The following is a 17,291-nucleotide window of genomic DNA, read 5'->3' on the forward strand; positions in this document are numbered from 1 at the left end:
GCTTACCCTTCTCTTTCAGCCACAACCAAACCATCACCCTTTCTTTAGAAGGCATCCCTATTCTTCACCTCCCAGGTCTTCCCAGACTACTTGATAAACACAGTCAGCTGAACGTTCTGACCACTAACACCCCCTAGGTTATACTGCTTGTTGTCTGGTCCTCAGCAGGTCCTCTCCTGTTCTCCCATGCAACCCTTAATCTTGGAATCACCACTGAGTCTGCCACTTATCATTGTGGGCAAGCAGTCAACAGAATTACCTCCCAGAGACTAATTTAATCCAATCACACAAGCAAAGTTTCATGGGTGGAGTCTAGACACTTCAGGAATACTTACTGCTAGGCATTTTCTTCTCTTTACCCTCACCCTGCCCTGGCTTTGTCAATCTCAAAACAGAAAGATCCTGAGCCCTCGATCCCAATGCCAGAAATGAATGAAGTGTGATGAGAGAACATAGGGAGTAGGCTGGGAGAAATAGTCATGTTGTCAAAATGTGGCAGTTCAGTTCAGTTCAGTCCCTCAGTTGTATCCAACTCTTTGCGACCCCATGGACTGCAGCACACCAGGCCTCCCTGTCCACCACCAACTCCCTCAGTCTACTCAAACTCATGTCCATTGAGTTGGTGATGCCATCAAACCATCTCATCCTCTGTTGTCCTCTTCTCCTCCCACCCTCAATCTTTCCCAGCATCAGGGTTTTTTCAAATGAGTCAGTTCTTTGCATCAGGTGGCCAAAGTATTGGAGTTTCAGCTTCAGCATCAGTCCTTCCAATGAATATTCAGGACTGATTTCCTTTAGGAAATCATGGTTTAGGAAATGGACTAAATGGAAGTTTCCTTTAGGAAATGGACTGGTTGGATCTCCTTGCAGTCCAAGGGACTCTCAAGAGTCTTCTCCTCCAACACCATAGTTCAAAAGCATCAATTCTTCAGTGCTCAGCTATCTTTACTATAAAACTCTCACATCCATACATGACCACTGGAAAAACCATACCCTTGACTAGACAGACCTTTGTTGGCAAAGTAACGTCTCTGTTTTTTAATATGCTGTCTAGGTTGGTCATAATTTGTCTTCCAAGGAATAAGCATCTTTTAATTTCATGGCTGCAGAAACCATCTGCAGTGATTTTGGAGCCCAAGAAAATAAAGTCCGTCACTGTTCCCACTGTTTCCCCATCTATTTGCCATGCTAATTCTTGACCAATGTTTAAAATCAGGCCTGACTGAATACAGAGCACAGATGGACTTTGAATTCAGAAGGGCCTGGATTTTCAACAAATCTCTTGCTGCTGGAACTGAGTAGATGTGGCTTGAAGTATCAGCCCCTCTCTTCCATGGGTGACTTGAGGCAAATCACTTCACTTCTTTAAACCTCAGACTCACCAAAAGTAAAGTAGTGATATTTGCCTCCCAAGACTGTAGGGTATATAAAGTGCTAGCCAGATCTAATGGTAATGAACATTAAATATTAAATATTATCATTTGAACTCCAAGATTCAAATTCTTTCTAGCTGTAAAAATTTGAACATGACACTCTTCCAAGCCTGGTTCCTCACAGATTCAATATGAATGTCACTTACTTCATAGACCCGAAAAAATTCAGTTAGATTAGCTCTACAGGTAGGATTTCTTACGCTTCAAAAATAAGTGAATGTTCTTTTTTTTCTCTCTGTTCAAGGAGTCTATAAATAGTCAGAGAGCCGGGACTGCAATCCAGAAATGCTGACGCACTGAACCAGGTTCTCTTTCTCAACATGTCAAGTTTGGAATGCAGATGCTTAGAAGAAAGTATGTGGATCAGGGGGCAAGTGCATTTTAACACAGTGGAGGAGCTGGGAAACATGGCAGCATTCCACTGCCTCTAGGAAATAAGCATTGTGACTTAAGATCTGGTTATTTTGTATCTTACCACCCCATGGAGATATTGGTGATGTTGAGCCTTTTTGTTTTCTTTTGTTTTACATGCTTATAGCCAGTAAGAGAGGGGAAAACTCTCATGGAGACTAGACGAGGGTAGAACATTATTTTACTTACATACCCATACTTAATTTCCTCTATATAAACTCCATACCTTGAGCATCACATTGGTCCCATTTGTTATTGTAACTGTAGCACATGGAAGACATATGATGCCTACATGTGCCATTGATGCACAAGATGGTTAAAGAGGAACTGACTACAAAATCTGGATGTTTCATAGTTTTGTAGAGACAGAATGAGGTTAATAACTAGAAAGACAAATTGTGTAGCTGTTCCCTCTAAGCTCCAGTTTATTTTTATTACTATGCTCTGATTTCTGAGAAAGGCAAATTTCTTCCTAAATAAGAAGAGAACCAGCATCACAAAATAACAGCAATGATTTCACGTGGGACTCACTGAAACTCCTAGCATTGTCCTTCGATCAAAGCACAAGATGGAAGCACTAAACTTCATTACACCCACTCCTTAAGAAAACAAAATGATAAAAAAAAAAAAAAAAACAAAGAAAGAACATTTTGAATGTTCGTGTACACTGTCTTCTGAATTTGCTTTTGTGCAAAACACACATAACACATATACAGCATGAATACATAAAGCATTCATTTATTTACTTCCTGGCTGCTTAAAGGTGTTATTTAGGAAACCACACGTTTTACCCATCCCTTCCTGACAATATTAATTTCGTCAGCTAGAGGCTTAGCACACAGCTGCTAGTCACACCTTCAAACCTCAGTGGCTTATCTTTTCACAGCAGCAGGCTGTTCTTCCTGTCCCAGCCTGAAGTGAAGGTTTCAGGAATAACCACCAGCTCCCAGGGAAAGATGTTCTGCATCACTCTGTTGGGAGGAGTAACTTCACCTGGCCATGTTCCCTCTTCCATGGTTATTCCTCCTAATGCCTAAACTTTATGACACTGAGCCATATGAAATTTCCTGGCTCTTACAGTAAAAACTCAAAAGAACATCTTGTTTGAAGTTTCCTGTTTCCCTAACTAGCTACTTTAATTTGTCCTTCTTATCTATACAGTAAAAGCTATTCTGAGTTAAAATCTTCTATTGTCCCAACTAGGCCCCAGCCATGAACGAAACAGAAATTTTCCTTTCTCCAGCTGCTAACAAAATGAGAGGAACACCTCACGAAATTAAGTAAGCATGAAAAAATCATGGCCAAAAAAAAAGTATTTTGGATAGCTATTCAGATTCTGAGCCACTAAGAGATAGAGTCTATTCACAAGTTGAAAGGGAAAATAGTTCTGTGAAGCAGTGCCATAATGAACTTCAATTCTTCAGTGTTCTTGCTACTGCATTACACAGTTTGGACTGTAGGCTCACCCTCAAGTCATTCATTTATAATTTTTTTAAATTTTTTTTCCATTTATTTTTATTAGTTGGAGGCTAATTACTTTACATCATTGCAGTAGTTTTTGTCATACATTGGAATGAATCAGCCATGGATTTACATGTATTCCCCATCCCGGACCCCCTCCCACCTCCCTCTCCACCCGATCCCTCTGGGTCTTCCCAGTGCACCAGGCCCGAGCACTTGTCTCATGCACCCAACCTGGGCTGGTGATCTGTTTCACCCTAGATAATATACATGTTTTCGATGCTGTTCTCTTGAAACATCCCACCCTCGCCTTCTCCCAGAGTCCACAAGTCTGTTCTATACATCTGAGTCTCTTTTTCTGTTTTGCATATAGGGTTATCATTACCATCTTTCTAAATTCCATATATATGTGTTAGTATACTGTAATGGTCTTTATCTTTCTGGCTTACTTCGCTCTGTATAATGGGCTCCAGTTTCATCCATCTCATTAGAACTGATTCAAATGACTTCTTTTTAATGGCTGAGTAATATTCCATGGTATATATGTACCACAGCTTCCTCATCCATTCGTCTGCTGATGGGCATCTAGGTTGCTTCCATGTCCTGGCTATTATAAACAGTGCTGCGATGAACATTGGGGTGCACGTGTCTCTTTCAGATCTGGTTTCCTTGGTGTGCATGCCCAGAAGTGGCATTGTTGGGTCATATGGCAGTTCTATTTCCAGCTTTTTAAGAAATCTCCACACTGTTCTCCATAGTGGCTATACTAATTTGCATTCCCACCAACAGTGTAAGAGGGTTCCCTTTTCTCCACACCCTCTCCAGCATTTATTGCTTGTAGACTTTTGGATAGCAGCCATCCTGACTGGCGTATACTGGTACCTCATTGTGGTTTTGATTTGCATTTCTCTGATAATGAGTGATGTTGAGCATCTTTTCATGTGTTTGTTAGCCATCTGTATGTCTTCCTTGGAGAAATGTCTGTTTAGTTCTTTGGCCCATTTTTGGATTGGGTCATTTATTTTTCTGGAGTTGAGCTGGAGGAGTTGCTTGTATATTTTTGAGATTAATCCTTTGTCTGTTGCTTCATTTGCTATGATTTTCTCCCAATCTGAGGGCTGTCTTTTCACCTTGCTTATAGTTTCCTTTGTTGTGCAAAAGCTTTTAAGTTTCATTAGGTCCCATTTATTTTTGCTTTTATTTCTAAAATTCTGGGATGTGGGTCATAGAGGATCCTGCTGTGATTTATGTTGGAGAGTGTTTTGCCTATGTTCTCCTCTAGGAGTTTGATAGTTTCTGGTCTTACATTTAGATCTTTAATCCATTTTGAGTTTATTTTTGTGTATGGTGTTAGAGAGTGTTCTAGTTTCATTCTTTTACAGGTGGATGACCAGTTTTCCCAGCACCACTTGTTAAAGAGGTTGTCTTTTTTCCATTGTATATCCTTGCCTCCTTTGTCGAAGATAAGGTGACCATAGGTTCGTGGATTTATCTCTGGGCTTTCTATTCTGTTCCATTGATCTATATTTCTGTCTTTGTGCCAGTACCATACTGTCTTGATGACTGTGTAGTATAGTCTGAAGTCAGGCAGGTTAATTCCTCCAGTTCCATTCTTCTTTCTCAGGATTACTTTGGCTATTTGAGGTTGTCACATAATGCTGCATGTGTGGTAAGGCACCTCAGTCATGTCTGATTCTTTTTGATCCTATGGCTAGTAGCCTGCCAGGCTCCTCTGTTCATGGGAATTTCTGGGCAAGAATACTGGAGTGGGTTGCCATTTCTTTCTCCAGGGGATCTTCCCAACCTAGGGGTCAAACCTGCACCTCCTGCATTGGCAGCTGGATTCTTTACCACTGAGCAAGCAGGGAAGCCTGGGGGAAGTTATGAATGAGGACAGTTAAGACATTAAAGACTTTCTCATCCAAGGACTCTTTCTCCCCCATCTTGCTCAGTCCTGAGTGGATTACCTTATTCAACAGGACCCACAGAATGATTATTTTGAGGAGCAACCAAAAATTGTGGGCCCACAGGAATTTTCTCCTTTTCTCTTTGAGGTTGACATCCAGTATAACACGGTTTTATACTGCACATTCATCAGGATCTACAGCTTGAACAGAAATGCTTGTTTTCATATAAGCAACCTGAAGGGAATGACAGCATAGTCTTTCACAGCAGTGATTTGGAGGTCAGGTGACTTTCCATGGCAAACCAGAAAAGAATATGCATTTTAATGCACTCCACAGTAAACAAGCTACCAAGCCATGCTCCAGAGATACACTATCCAAAGGGTAGCCACAAGCCTCATTTGGCTATCTCAATCTATTAAATAACACTAAAAAAAAAGGTCTATTGGCACCAATTATGCCTGTTATTTCATCTGTAAGTGAAATATCCAACAAGAGGACATGACTTAGACTTATTACAGTATAGGAAAAATGTTATAGATTCTAAATTGTCATATATGGGTTTTCTATGTTTGAAATTTTTCATAATAAAATGTTGGAAAATATTACTTTTAATTAAAATGACTCTAAATTCAGTTATGTTAGCCACATCTCAACTACTCAGTAGCCACGTGCAGTATCCAGTGGCTATCCTACTGGACTGTTCACAGAGAGAGCACCTCTATTATTGCACAGAGGTTTACCAGAGCTGCTCTAGTCTAGCTGCACCAGAGCCCTGGCGAGCCGTCAGACCCCAGTCCTTCCACCCTAAGGTCCTTAGAGGGGACCTGACTGACCTTTGGGCAAAGTGGATGATGACTGCCAGGGCTGCATACTTTCAGAGTGAAGGTGCAGATGAAAAAGTAACAGAATACCAGGGTATGGGTTACTAACAGGCAAAGTAAGCAAGTCTATCAGAAAGGTTGAAGGGAAATATGACTGGGACTTGTGTTCATTAGGAGTTAGGATATAAATACAGACACACACAAACACACACACATGGAAGTCTAAATTTTAAATAATTTTTAGAGCTGAGAACTCATTTATTTCCCACAGATATACAAAATATGTGTATTGTGAAATATGGCAATAGGCGCATAATAAAAGATGTGTCTAACTTTGGATACTGACTTTACCTTTGTAACCTTGAGGAAATCACTGCTCACACAAAAACATTTAAATGTGAATAACCCCTAAGGAGTTTGTGACAAACATAAAAAATCTAAAAGCTTCTATAAACAACTTCTATGAGCACCAAAAAATTAAATTCCATCAGGTGTGGCAGAAACAAGGGGAGATCTACAATTGCTTTTAAACAGATGGGAATCTGGCTATATGTTTCTACATAAAAGAGCCTCTGTCACAGGATACACCTTCTAGAACAATTTTCATCTTTAAAATGAATCAGAGATCTGGCCTCCTGAAAGACCAAAAGCACTCTCCATCCAGGCATTGATGTTTTATTGGAGCAAAATTTCAACAAAAGGTGGCTTTTATTTACAGAGTTTAATGTGTGCGGTAACTGCCCAATCCACTTGGGACTCAAGTGAAGATAACCATTACGCCTGCTTAGATACTGTCTTTTCAATTTGCATACAAAAGTTTGCTTCACATTCATAAAACCCCCAATATTATAAATGAACAAATCCTCCCTCACCCACCCCTTAATTAAATATAAACCCAGTTTCAAAAAACATATAGTTTAGATTGGTTTAATCTTGAAATGTAATCCAATAAGACTAAACACTAAACACTTCAGGTCCTGCACCAAATAGTAAAATACTCGAAGGCCTTCAGGATCCCTAAAATTTAAAAGATAAAAGTTAGTTTTTTATTCCAAAAATGAAACAACATAATAATATAAGTTAATTCTTAAAACAAAACAGAGACCAAAACCCAAAAACAATTAAAGGAACTGAGGAGAAAGGATTTTCTGATAACTGTTAATATAACTAATGTACAGGACAATTTCTATCTCTATCTTTTCTCTGAACTTTTCTCTGAAATTCCTCTCTCTCTTTTACACTGAAACCAGTTAAGCAAACAAATAAGTTATTACAAGTTATGCTGGTAGGAAAATAACACTAGAAGAACATTTTGAGGGGAAAGAGTGGAAAGAAATAGGAGGCAGAGAGATTTTCAGATGATGCTAAGAAGTATCCATCACACACAGAGCTTGGGAAGGCAGATACGGCTACAGCCATACTTAAGCTCTACCGGGGTTTTCTCCATTTCTTTCATGTATTAAACCCAAGGAGGCAAATGATGTCATATGGAACTAATAAGGCTGAGAAATCCAAGAAGGATTTCTTTTAAATTCTGTGGGGCTGCATCCAGACTAATATTTTTTGGCAATCAGTAAAATACACTGTTAACTTCTCTGATAACAAGTCTTTACTAATATAAAAATGAGGATTACATATACATAATAAATTGCTACAGGATACAATTAAAGTAATCTCATCAAACTGGCTATGGTTCTAAAATGAGCCTCTCTAATAAATCATGTCAATTTAGTCATGACATGACTAAACTTTTATTAATGCTTTTAATACTCACTTTGACTGATTGACATCGATAAGAGAACCTATTTTTGATGTGGTAAAAGAAATGTGTTCATCTGCAATTACAATTTCAAGCTCCTGAAAAAAAATAAAACAGAGAAGTGTCGTTAATGTAAAAATTCACCTCTTAAAACCAAGAGGTCCCGATTTTAGCTGCAAGTTTTCTAGCCATAATAGAGGAGGGGGTAAAAATAAAAAAGAAACAATTTGTTAATTACAAGCTATGACTGTAAAGTAAAAATCTCATCAACTTCTCAGAGGTCCCCAGTATTAGGATGAATCAAGAATTGCTTTCCAGAGATCTCATAAAGAAGATGCTATCAAATGAATGACAGACTTCAGAGTCACACAGAAATGTTTCTTACGATGTCAATAAAAACTAATAATATGGGTTTAAGCCTATTTTTAATATAATAAATACAAATACATTTATTCTTTCTACCATGCTCTACAAATAAACTGCATAATGATAATAATAGCACTATTTAGCACCTACTGTGTATCAGGCCTGCTGATAGGGACTTTGAAAACATATTCTCTGTAATCCCCAAAACTGGGCTAATAAAGCCTGTCTTTCTCAGGTCAGCTTTATTGCCTGATTTTACAAATGTGAAGCCCAAGACTCAAAAGCAGACAAAGAAAAAAAAAACTGTTTGTATTTACAACCACTAATATGTGATGGTACTAATATTTAAATCTTGGATAAGACTGAAAGATTCATACTTTTCTGACTTCACAAAACAATTACAATTAAGAATTAGTAAAACAAAACAGCATAAAACAGATTTATGCTTCCAGTGTACAAAATTAAGCATAAATTTTTCTCCATATTTTGTCTGCAAATCTAAAATGAAAAATTAAGAGGCTCTGTCTGTATTGAGTTTTCAGTTTAAATTAACGGACGCCATTAAAGACACTCCCAGTTCTGTATTTGATCAGAAAAGATCTAATTATGCCCCTTTATGGCACACACACAGAATGGATAATTAACTAAGACTCTCAAGCAATGAAAATCTTTGACTTAAAGATACAACAGACAACTTCAAGGGCATAAGTGATCCTCCCCATTATCTAAAACACATGAACACATGATCAAGTGGGTAGATGAAAACACTGCTCTCTCTTTGAGTCTAAGAGATAATAAAAAAGGCTTGCTGCTGTTGTTTCTGATTTTTAATGCCAATATATATATGTCTAAAACGAATGGGGATTTAAATTTACTTCTTAAAAGTGTTCACAGTGAATATAGTAAATACTGTTAACTATTACCTTTGCTTTCCTAAATAACGCTTCTTTAAACAGAAGCGTTAAGTTACTGCTACAGAGCACCAGCATCTATTCTCCACATTTTCTTCTAGTCAAAGAAGTGGTTACACAGTATAATCCTCAGGAACACACAAAAGCGAAATTAAGTGTTTCTTCCTCCTGCAGTCATATCTCATTCTTCCAGCAGTTGAAAAGACCCAATTCAGAAATCAAACTGTCTTTCTACAGAGTGAAATCAGGCCTTCAGAGCTCTTCAGCAGCCCTTTGAGAAATATCAATTTTTCTGAAGGGAATATGACAGGCAAAGGCAATGGTCAGTTTGAACAAAGAAACCAATCAAATCTCTCTCTGGGGTATAAAGAGACAAATAAGAATTTTCAAAGTTATATATCTGGAGAAAGGGAATTTTACACAGTGAGAATCCTAATTCTCAAATTTAACAAACATTTGCGCTTTTTTTACCTATTTTTATTATTTATTAAGAACTCATTGGGCTTCCCAGGTGGTGCCAGCGGTAAAGAATCCGCCTGCCAGTGCAGCAGATTCAAGGGACACGGCTTTGGCTTTGATCCCTGGGTTGGGAAGATTCCCTGGAGGAGAAAATGGCAACCCACTCCAGTATTCTTGCCTGGAAAATCCCATGGACAGAGGAGCCTGGTGGGCTACAGTCCATGGGATCGAAAAGAGTCAGACAGGGCTGAGCACACATGCAGGCAAAAACTCATTATTCCTAATAAAAGTACTTAACCTATAATGGAAATTAATCCTAACACTGTGAAAATACCCTAAGTTTAGCTGCGGCGGCTGCGGAGAAGACTGTTCAGAAAGATGTCTAAACCGACTCCTTTATTACTAGGAGGTAGCTCACAAATTGATGCAAAGTGAAATACAATTATAAGCCATTTATCAGGTGCCTACTAGATGAAAAAAATACAAGATTCAATGAGGATCTATTCTAGATAAATAAGGAGAAACACAATTCTATTAATAATTTTTATAATTTATGCACTTAAAGAATTATTAAATACAAACCTGTCGGCCAACCCTGTCAGGGGGAGGCCACAAAGCATCGTCTTCTTTTGTAATTTCACTGTCATCAATAATTCTCTTCAGTTCTTCCATTACACTCTTGTGTACATAAGCCTGAAAACAAGTATTAAAAATGTCAGGGTCTGCATCTTGACACAACTTAGACAGAAATAATAAAACAAAGTTACAAACCCTGAGTATTCAAATAGAATAATAAAAATTTAATTCTGATTCTAAAAGGAGAGAATCATTCATCCTTCTTACTGATTTTTCTTCACTCTCTTACCCTTTCCTTTAAAACATACTTTTCCCTCTTCATATCATTATTCTCTCCTTAAACCCTTGTATCAAATACCTCTGAGTGGTTAACACAAAATTTATGAGGTGAACAGTGACAAATGCAAATACATATCACAGTGTGGTGAACATTTTCTTATACCTAACATTTGAGACTTTCATTTAAAATGCATACTGTGTTTAAAACATGATTGTCAATTAATTTTAAATAATGAGCAGAGTAAAAAGACCAAGTTAACTATAAAATGAATTAACTGATATGCTCAAATGGGGGACTACAACTTAATATACTCAGATTGATTCTTTTGCTGTTATGGATGCTAAAGATGTTATAGATGTTAAAGAATCCTTTTTCAATCTATAAATCAGCCTCTTCTCTATAGCCTTACATGTACTTTAAGTATTTAAGTAAAAACACAAACAAGAGAGAACAGGATTAACACAAAAAATTAGACATCTGAAAAGAACGTACCTCCTTTCTGATCATGACATCATTTTTATAATTGCTGTTGTTGGCATATCTAAGTTTTCCTGTAAGAAGTAGAGAAAAATTCAATTTATAACAGCAAAAACTGCTAAAAAATAATAATAATGACATCATAAGCAATTTTGAAGGTAAAAGCTATATTATACTACTACATTTATTAATATTTCCTCCCTCCTGGCATAAGATCAATGCTGGATATGCACTTGCTGTTAAGCTGGCTGAAGCTGAAGCAAATCAACTGTTTATACTCCATGCCTTCAATACAATTTCATACAATAATAGGAGGGTCATTTTCAAAACCCATTTTCTTAAGCAACATCATGATTTAAACAGGGAATCTGAAAAAAGAACTAATGTATCTTCTAAAGTTTATCTTACTTTATTGTCTTATTGTCTTATTTATGTCTTATTGATGCTGAGTTACCCAGAGTATTTAATCTAATCTGTAAAACAATCCTAAAAATTTTCTCACCTATTCACAGTTAAGAAAAACAGAGAGTTAAGAAACTTGCTCAGAGTCACACAAGATTCAACTTAAATCTACTTCGTTCCAATATACATGCCTTCCTCATGACTCCAAAATGTTCTCATTTATTTTCCTTCAATTCAATGTACTATGATGATGCTACTATTTTAGAACTGTAATTAAGAAGCAATACAAACTACATGCTGCTTCTGAATAAAAACTGGCTAGTTTGTTATCTGCTTTACATTGAATGTTTATATATTCCTTGATGTATGCTTCTCCTCATGGCTGGTCAGTTGCCTAGGTACAGCTGTAACATGATCCAGATCCTCTAAAATGACATATTATCTTAATAAGGTGCATCTCTTAGGAACTGCTGTCTTTGGGTCTCATTATTACTGATAGAAAGGTTGTGGAACAGAAGTGGCAGATGAGAACTACTGTTCTGAAATGAAACTTCCCTGAAAATACTCAATCGAAGATTAAGAAGCCTCTATCCTTATCCATCAGAGGGCAGATAAAATGAAAACCACAATCACATAAAACTAATCAAACTAATCACATGGACCACAGCCTTATCTAACTCAATGAAACTATGAACCATGCTGGGTAGGGCCACCCAAGACAGACAGGTCATGGTGGAGAGTTCTGACAAAATGTGGTCCACTGGGGAAGGGAATGGCAAACCACTTGAGTATTCTTGTCTCGAGAACCCCATGAGCAGTATGAAAAGGCAAAAAGATATGACACTGAAAGATGAATTCCCCACCGACCGGTAGGTGCCCAATATGCTACTGGAGAAGAGTGGAGAAATAACTCCAGAAAGAATGAAGATACAGAGCCAAAGTGAAAACAATGCCCAGGATGTGACTGTTGATGGAAGTAAAGTCCAATGCTGTAAAGAACAGTAGTGCATAGGAACCTGGAATGTTAGGTCCACGAATCATGGTAAATTGAAAGTGATCAAACAGGAGATGGCAAGAATGAACATCGACATTTTAGAAATCAGTGAACTAAAATGGACTGGAATGGATGGATTTAATTCAGATGACCAGTGTATGTACTACTGTAGGCAAGAATTGCTCAGAAAAAATGGAGTAGCCCTCATAGTCAACAAAACAGTCCAAAATGAAGTACTTGGGTACAATTTCAAAAATGACAGAATGATTTCTGTTCATTTCCAGGCAAACCATTCAATATCACAGCAATCCAATTCTATGCCCCAACCACTAATGCTAATTCAGATGACCAGTGTATGTACTACTGTAGGCAAGAATCGCTCAGAAGAAATGGAGTAGCCCTCATAGTCAACAAAACAGTCCAAAATGAAGTACTTGGGTACAATTTCAAAAATGACAGAATGATTTCTGTTCGTTTCCAGGCAAACCATTCAATATCACAGCAATCCAATTCTATGCCCCAACCACTAATGCTGAAGAACCTGACGTTGAATGGTTCTATGAAGACCTACAAGACCTTCTAGAACTAACACCCAAGCAAGATGTCCCTTTCATCATAGGGGACTGGAATGCAAAAGTAGGAAGTCAAGAGACAACTGGAGTAACAGGCAAGTTTGGCCTTGGAGTACTAAATGAAGCAGGGCAAAGGCTAACAGAGTTCTGCCAAGAGAACTTGGTCATAGCAAATTTGGTCATAGCAAAGAGAACTTTGGTCATAGCAAACACCCTCTTCCAACAACACAAGAGAAGACTCCATACATGGACATCACCAGATGGTCAACACCAAAATCAGACTGATTATATTCTTTGCAGCCAAACAAGAGAAGCTCTATAGAGTCAGCAAAAACAAGACAGGGAGCTGACTTCAATTGAAGAAAGTAGGGAAAACTACTAGACCATTCAGGTATGACCTAAATCAAATCCCTTATGATTATACAGTGGAAGTGAGAAATAGATTCCAGGGATTAGATCTGATAGACAGAGTGCCTGAAGAACTATGGACAGAGGTTTGTGACATTGTACAGGAGGCAGTGGTCAAGATTATTTTCAACAAAAAGAAATGCAAAAAGGCAAAATGGTTGTCTGAGGAGGCCTTACAAATAGCTGAGAAAAGAAGAGAAACTAAAGGCAGAGGAGAAGAGGAAAGATATGCCCATTTGAATGCAGAGTTCCAAAGAATAGCAAGGAGAGATAAGAAAGTCTGACTCAGTGATCACTGCAAAGGAATACAGGAAAATAGAATAGGAAAGACTAGAGATCTCTTCAAGAAAATCAGAGATACCAAGGAAACATTTCATGCAAAGATGGGCACAATAGAGGACAGATACGGTATGGACCTAGCAGAAGATATTAAGAAGAGATGGCAAGAATACACAGAAGAACTACATTAAAAAGCTCTTCATGACCCAGATGACCACAATGGTGTGATCACTCACCTAGAGCCAGACATCCTGGAATGCAAAGTCAAGTGGGCCTTATGAAGCATCACAATGAACAAAACTAGTGGAGGTGATGGAATTCCAGCTGAGCTACTTCAAATCCTAAAAGATGATGCTGTGAAAGTGCTGCACTCAATATGTCAGCAAATTTGGAAAACAACAGTGGCCACAGGACTGGAAAAGGTCAGCTTTCATTCCAATCCCAAAGAAAGGCAATGCCAAAGAATGTCCAAACTACTGCACAATTGCATTCATCTCACAAGTTAGCAAAGTAATGCTCAAACTTCTCTAAGCCAGGCTTCAACAGTACGTGAACATCTACTTCTGCTTTATTGACTACACCAAAGCCTTTGACAGTGTGGATCACAACAATTGTGGAAAATTCCTCAAAACACAGGAATACCAGACCACCTTACCTGCCTTCTGAGAAATCTGTATGCAGGTCAAGGAGCAATAGTTAGAACCAGACAAGGAACAACAGACTGGTTCCAAACTGGGAAAGGAGTAAGTCAAGATTGTACATCGTCACCCTGCTTATTTAACTTCTATGTAGAGTACATCATGGGAAATGCCCGGCTGGAAAGCCCAACCTGGGATCAAGATTGCAGGAAGAAATATCAATAACCTTAGATATGCAGATGACACCACCCTTAGGGCAGAAAAGCAAAGAACTAAAGAGCCTTTTGATGAAAGTGAAAGGAGAGTGAAAAAGTTGACTTAAAAATCAACACTCAAAAACTAAGATCATGGCACCTGGTCCCATCACTTTGAGAGGGTAACAGGCAGGAAGGCCAGGGGTCTCCAAATGGAGGAAATAGGCTGCAAGTGCCAGACATTTTTCTCTCTTAAGCGGCAGGAGGAAACAAACTGGCGATATTTTTTTTTCCTTCTCTATACAAATTTAAAAGGAGGTTTCTCTTAAAATGCTGTGTTGCCATGACACCTAGTTTCACCTGAAGCTAACTATTCTCAAACCTTGAGTTAACCAATACATTTTTTCTTATGGAAATGTTTGTCTTAAGCTATGTTAATGTATCCTAGACTCTGTCTTCAAGTTCTGCCAAATGGTTCAGAACCTACTTGACAAACCTGTATGTTATACTCAGATATTGTTCCCCTAATCTATGTAAACAAAACTATCTGTGTGGTAATCTGCCCTTCTACAAGATTCAAGTCAATCGTTTTATGGCCTGGAATGAATTATCTGGTGCCATTCTGAGTTTTAAGACATTCCTTTCTTTTCATTAACAGACTGCAAGTGACTATGTAACATTCAGCTGAAGACTAGCAGGGGAGCACTCTTTCTGCCCCCTTCTGATGCCTATGTCAGAAGCTTTCTCCATCTCCTTTATACTTTAATAAAACTTCATTACACAAAAGTTCTGAGCGATCCATCCTGTCTCTGGCCTCAGATTGAATACGTCTCCTCCGGAGGCCAAGAATCCTGGCGTCTTATGTTCAGCAACAACCTTTCAACTTCATGGCAAAGAGATGGGGAAACAATGGAAACAGTGAGAGACTTTCTTTTCTTGGGCTCCAAAATCACTGCAGATGGTGACTGCAGTGATGAAATTAAAAGACGCTTGCTCCTTGGAAGAAAATTTATGACCAACCTAGACAGCACATTATAAAGCAGAGACATTACTTTGGTGACAAAGGTTCCTCTAGTCAAAGCTTTGGTTTTTCCAGTAGTTATGTATGGATGTGAGAGTTGCACTATAAAGTAAGTTGTCTGTGGAAGAATCGATGCTTTTGAATTGTGGTGTTGGGAGAAGACTCTTGAGAGTCCCTTGGACTTCAAGGAGATCCAACCAGTCCATCCTAAAGGAAATCAGTCCTGAATATTCACTGGAAGAGACCCTGATGCTGGGAAAGATTGAAGGCAGGAGAAGGGGCCAACAGAGGATGAGATGGTTGGGTGGCATCACTGTCTCAATGGACATGAGTTTGAACTTTGCTTCCAGGAGTTGGTGATGGACAGGGAAGCCTGGTCTGCTGCAGTCCATGGGGTCGCCAAAGTTGGACAGACTGAACTGAACTGAAGATTAAGAAAAGACTGCTTAATCCATGTGACTGGCTAAAATTGACAATGGACCAGCTAAAAGCTGTTCACAAGCCAAGACCCTGAAGACAGTATCATATAAAGAAAGATAAAGAGAATTCAAGTAAATTTGGCTCCTGAGCTAAATTTAGAAATGACCTGAGGGGAACCAGGAATATTAGATTTAGATTAAGATTTCTAAATAATTGCAGAATGTAGTCACCCTGACTTCTACCTCACATGTTTGATATTCTTCCCTTTTCCTAGTATGTCATCCTCCCCTAATTTTTCTTTCATGCCCTCCCAGAACTTCGTCCAAAGCATGAACACAGCACATAATATGCATACCACTTTATGCTTAGTTTTATGTTTTATGTCATCCACCAAGATATAACTCCTTGAAGGGAATGAAAAAGTCATGCACTACTGTACCCTCAATTTTTGTTTTTACGTGTTGCCCAGCACATAATATGCAATCAAAAAAAAACAGTCTATGCAGTTGGACTACTGTTGTTACAATAACAGTTCAATATACAGTACAACTATCTAAAGAGAATCAGAGCTGTCAAAATGTAGAATTTGCTGCACATTCCTTGGGCAACTGGCAGTTTCACCTCACTCCCCCACCCCGGTCACAGGGGCGCTCAGGAGTCTGACTCCTTTTTTCCCAGAGACCAAGAAAAAAAGCCCGCTCATTCCAATACTCATCTCAATTGTCGCCTTCTCGAAAAAGATTTCCGTCTCTTTCAAGCAGAACTAACCACGCCCCCTTTCTATAGTCTTAATGCATCCTGCATTCAATAGCGAACAACTGTATTTAAGCACCCGAAAGACATCATTACACTCGTTTTCCTACATGTTGGGCTTCCCGCCTTCAGAGCAGGACTCATTTGCTTTTCTCGACTTGTTGCCTTCCATACAGTGCCTAAATGAGTAAAGCGGACGAATGGGCTGTCTGAAATTTACTATTTACAGGAAGATTTTAAGCGTCCATGGGTCCACCGCGTGATGGGGATATTCTCAAAAAATGTCCAAGTTTAGGTTGATTAACTAGAAGGCCTTTAAAGGTCCCTTCCGGTGAACTGATCCTGGGATTCTGATTACTATAGCTTGAATTAGGATCTGGAAGCATAAGCTTTTCTGAAATAACTGACACCGATTCTCTTTTATCCCCCCAAACCAATGCACGCTTCCTACATTTTTAAGTCCTGGACCCAACTGTACACTCTCTAGCCCGGGAAGGCTCACCCATCCACCCTGCCTCCCCCGCCTCCTCTCGCCTCGCTTCCCCCTGCTCAGCATCTCTCCCAGTTGCCGCAGCCGCCGCTACTCCGCTCACCGTCCGGCCGAAACTCAAACTCCAGAAACTCGTGTCCAAACTTGCCCTTGTGCCCTACGTAATAACGCAGGTAGAAATCGCTGGCCATAGACATCTTTGTCCCCGAAAAGCCCGCCGAAGGACCGGCCGACGTGCCTCCCGGCGCCTGGCAGTGAC

At 39.0% G+C, this 17,291-nt stretch overlaps 1 protein-coding gene across 1 annotated transcript; it reads right to left on the bottom strand.

The window, feature by feature from the left end:
* Window positions 1–6,692: 6,692 nt before the first annotated feature.
* On the bottom strand, window positions 6,693–17,291 carry LOC110149043 (mago homolog B, exon junction complex subunit). Its single transcript, XM_020911375.2, has 5 exons — window positions 17,136–17,291; window positions 10,877–10,935; window positions 10,111–10,221; window positions 7,808–7,890; window positions 6,693–7,050 (listed from the first exon to the last, which is right to left on the bottom strand). The coding sequence occupies exons 1-5, from the start codon at window positions 17,227–17,229 to the stop codon at window positions 6,951–6,953; spliced, it is 447 nt and encodes a 148-aa protein (XP_020767034.1). The 5' UTR covers window positions 17,230–17,291; the 3' UTR covers window positions 6,693–6,950.

Source organism: Odocoileus virginianus, chromosome 23 (genome assembly GCF_023699985.2).
Source record: "Odocoileus virginianus isolate 20LAN1187 ecotype Illinois chromosome 23, Ovbor_1.2, whole genome shotgun sequence".
NCBI lineage: Eukaryota > Metazoa > Chordata > Mammalia > Artiodactyla > Cervidae > Odocoileus > Odocoileus virginianus.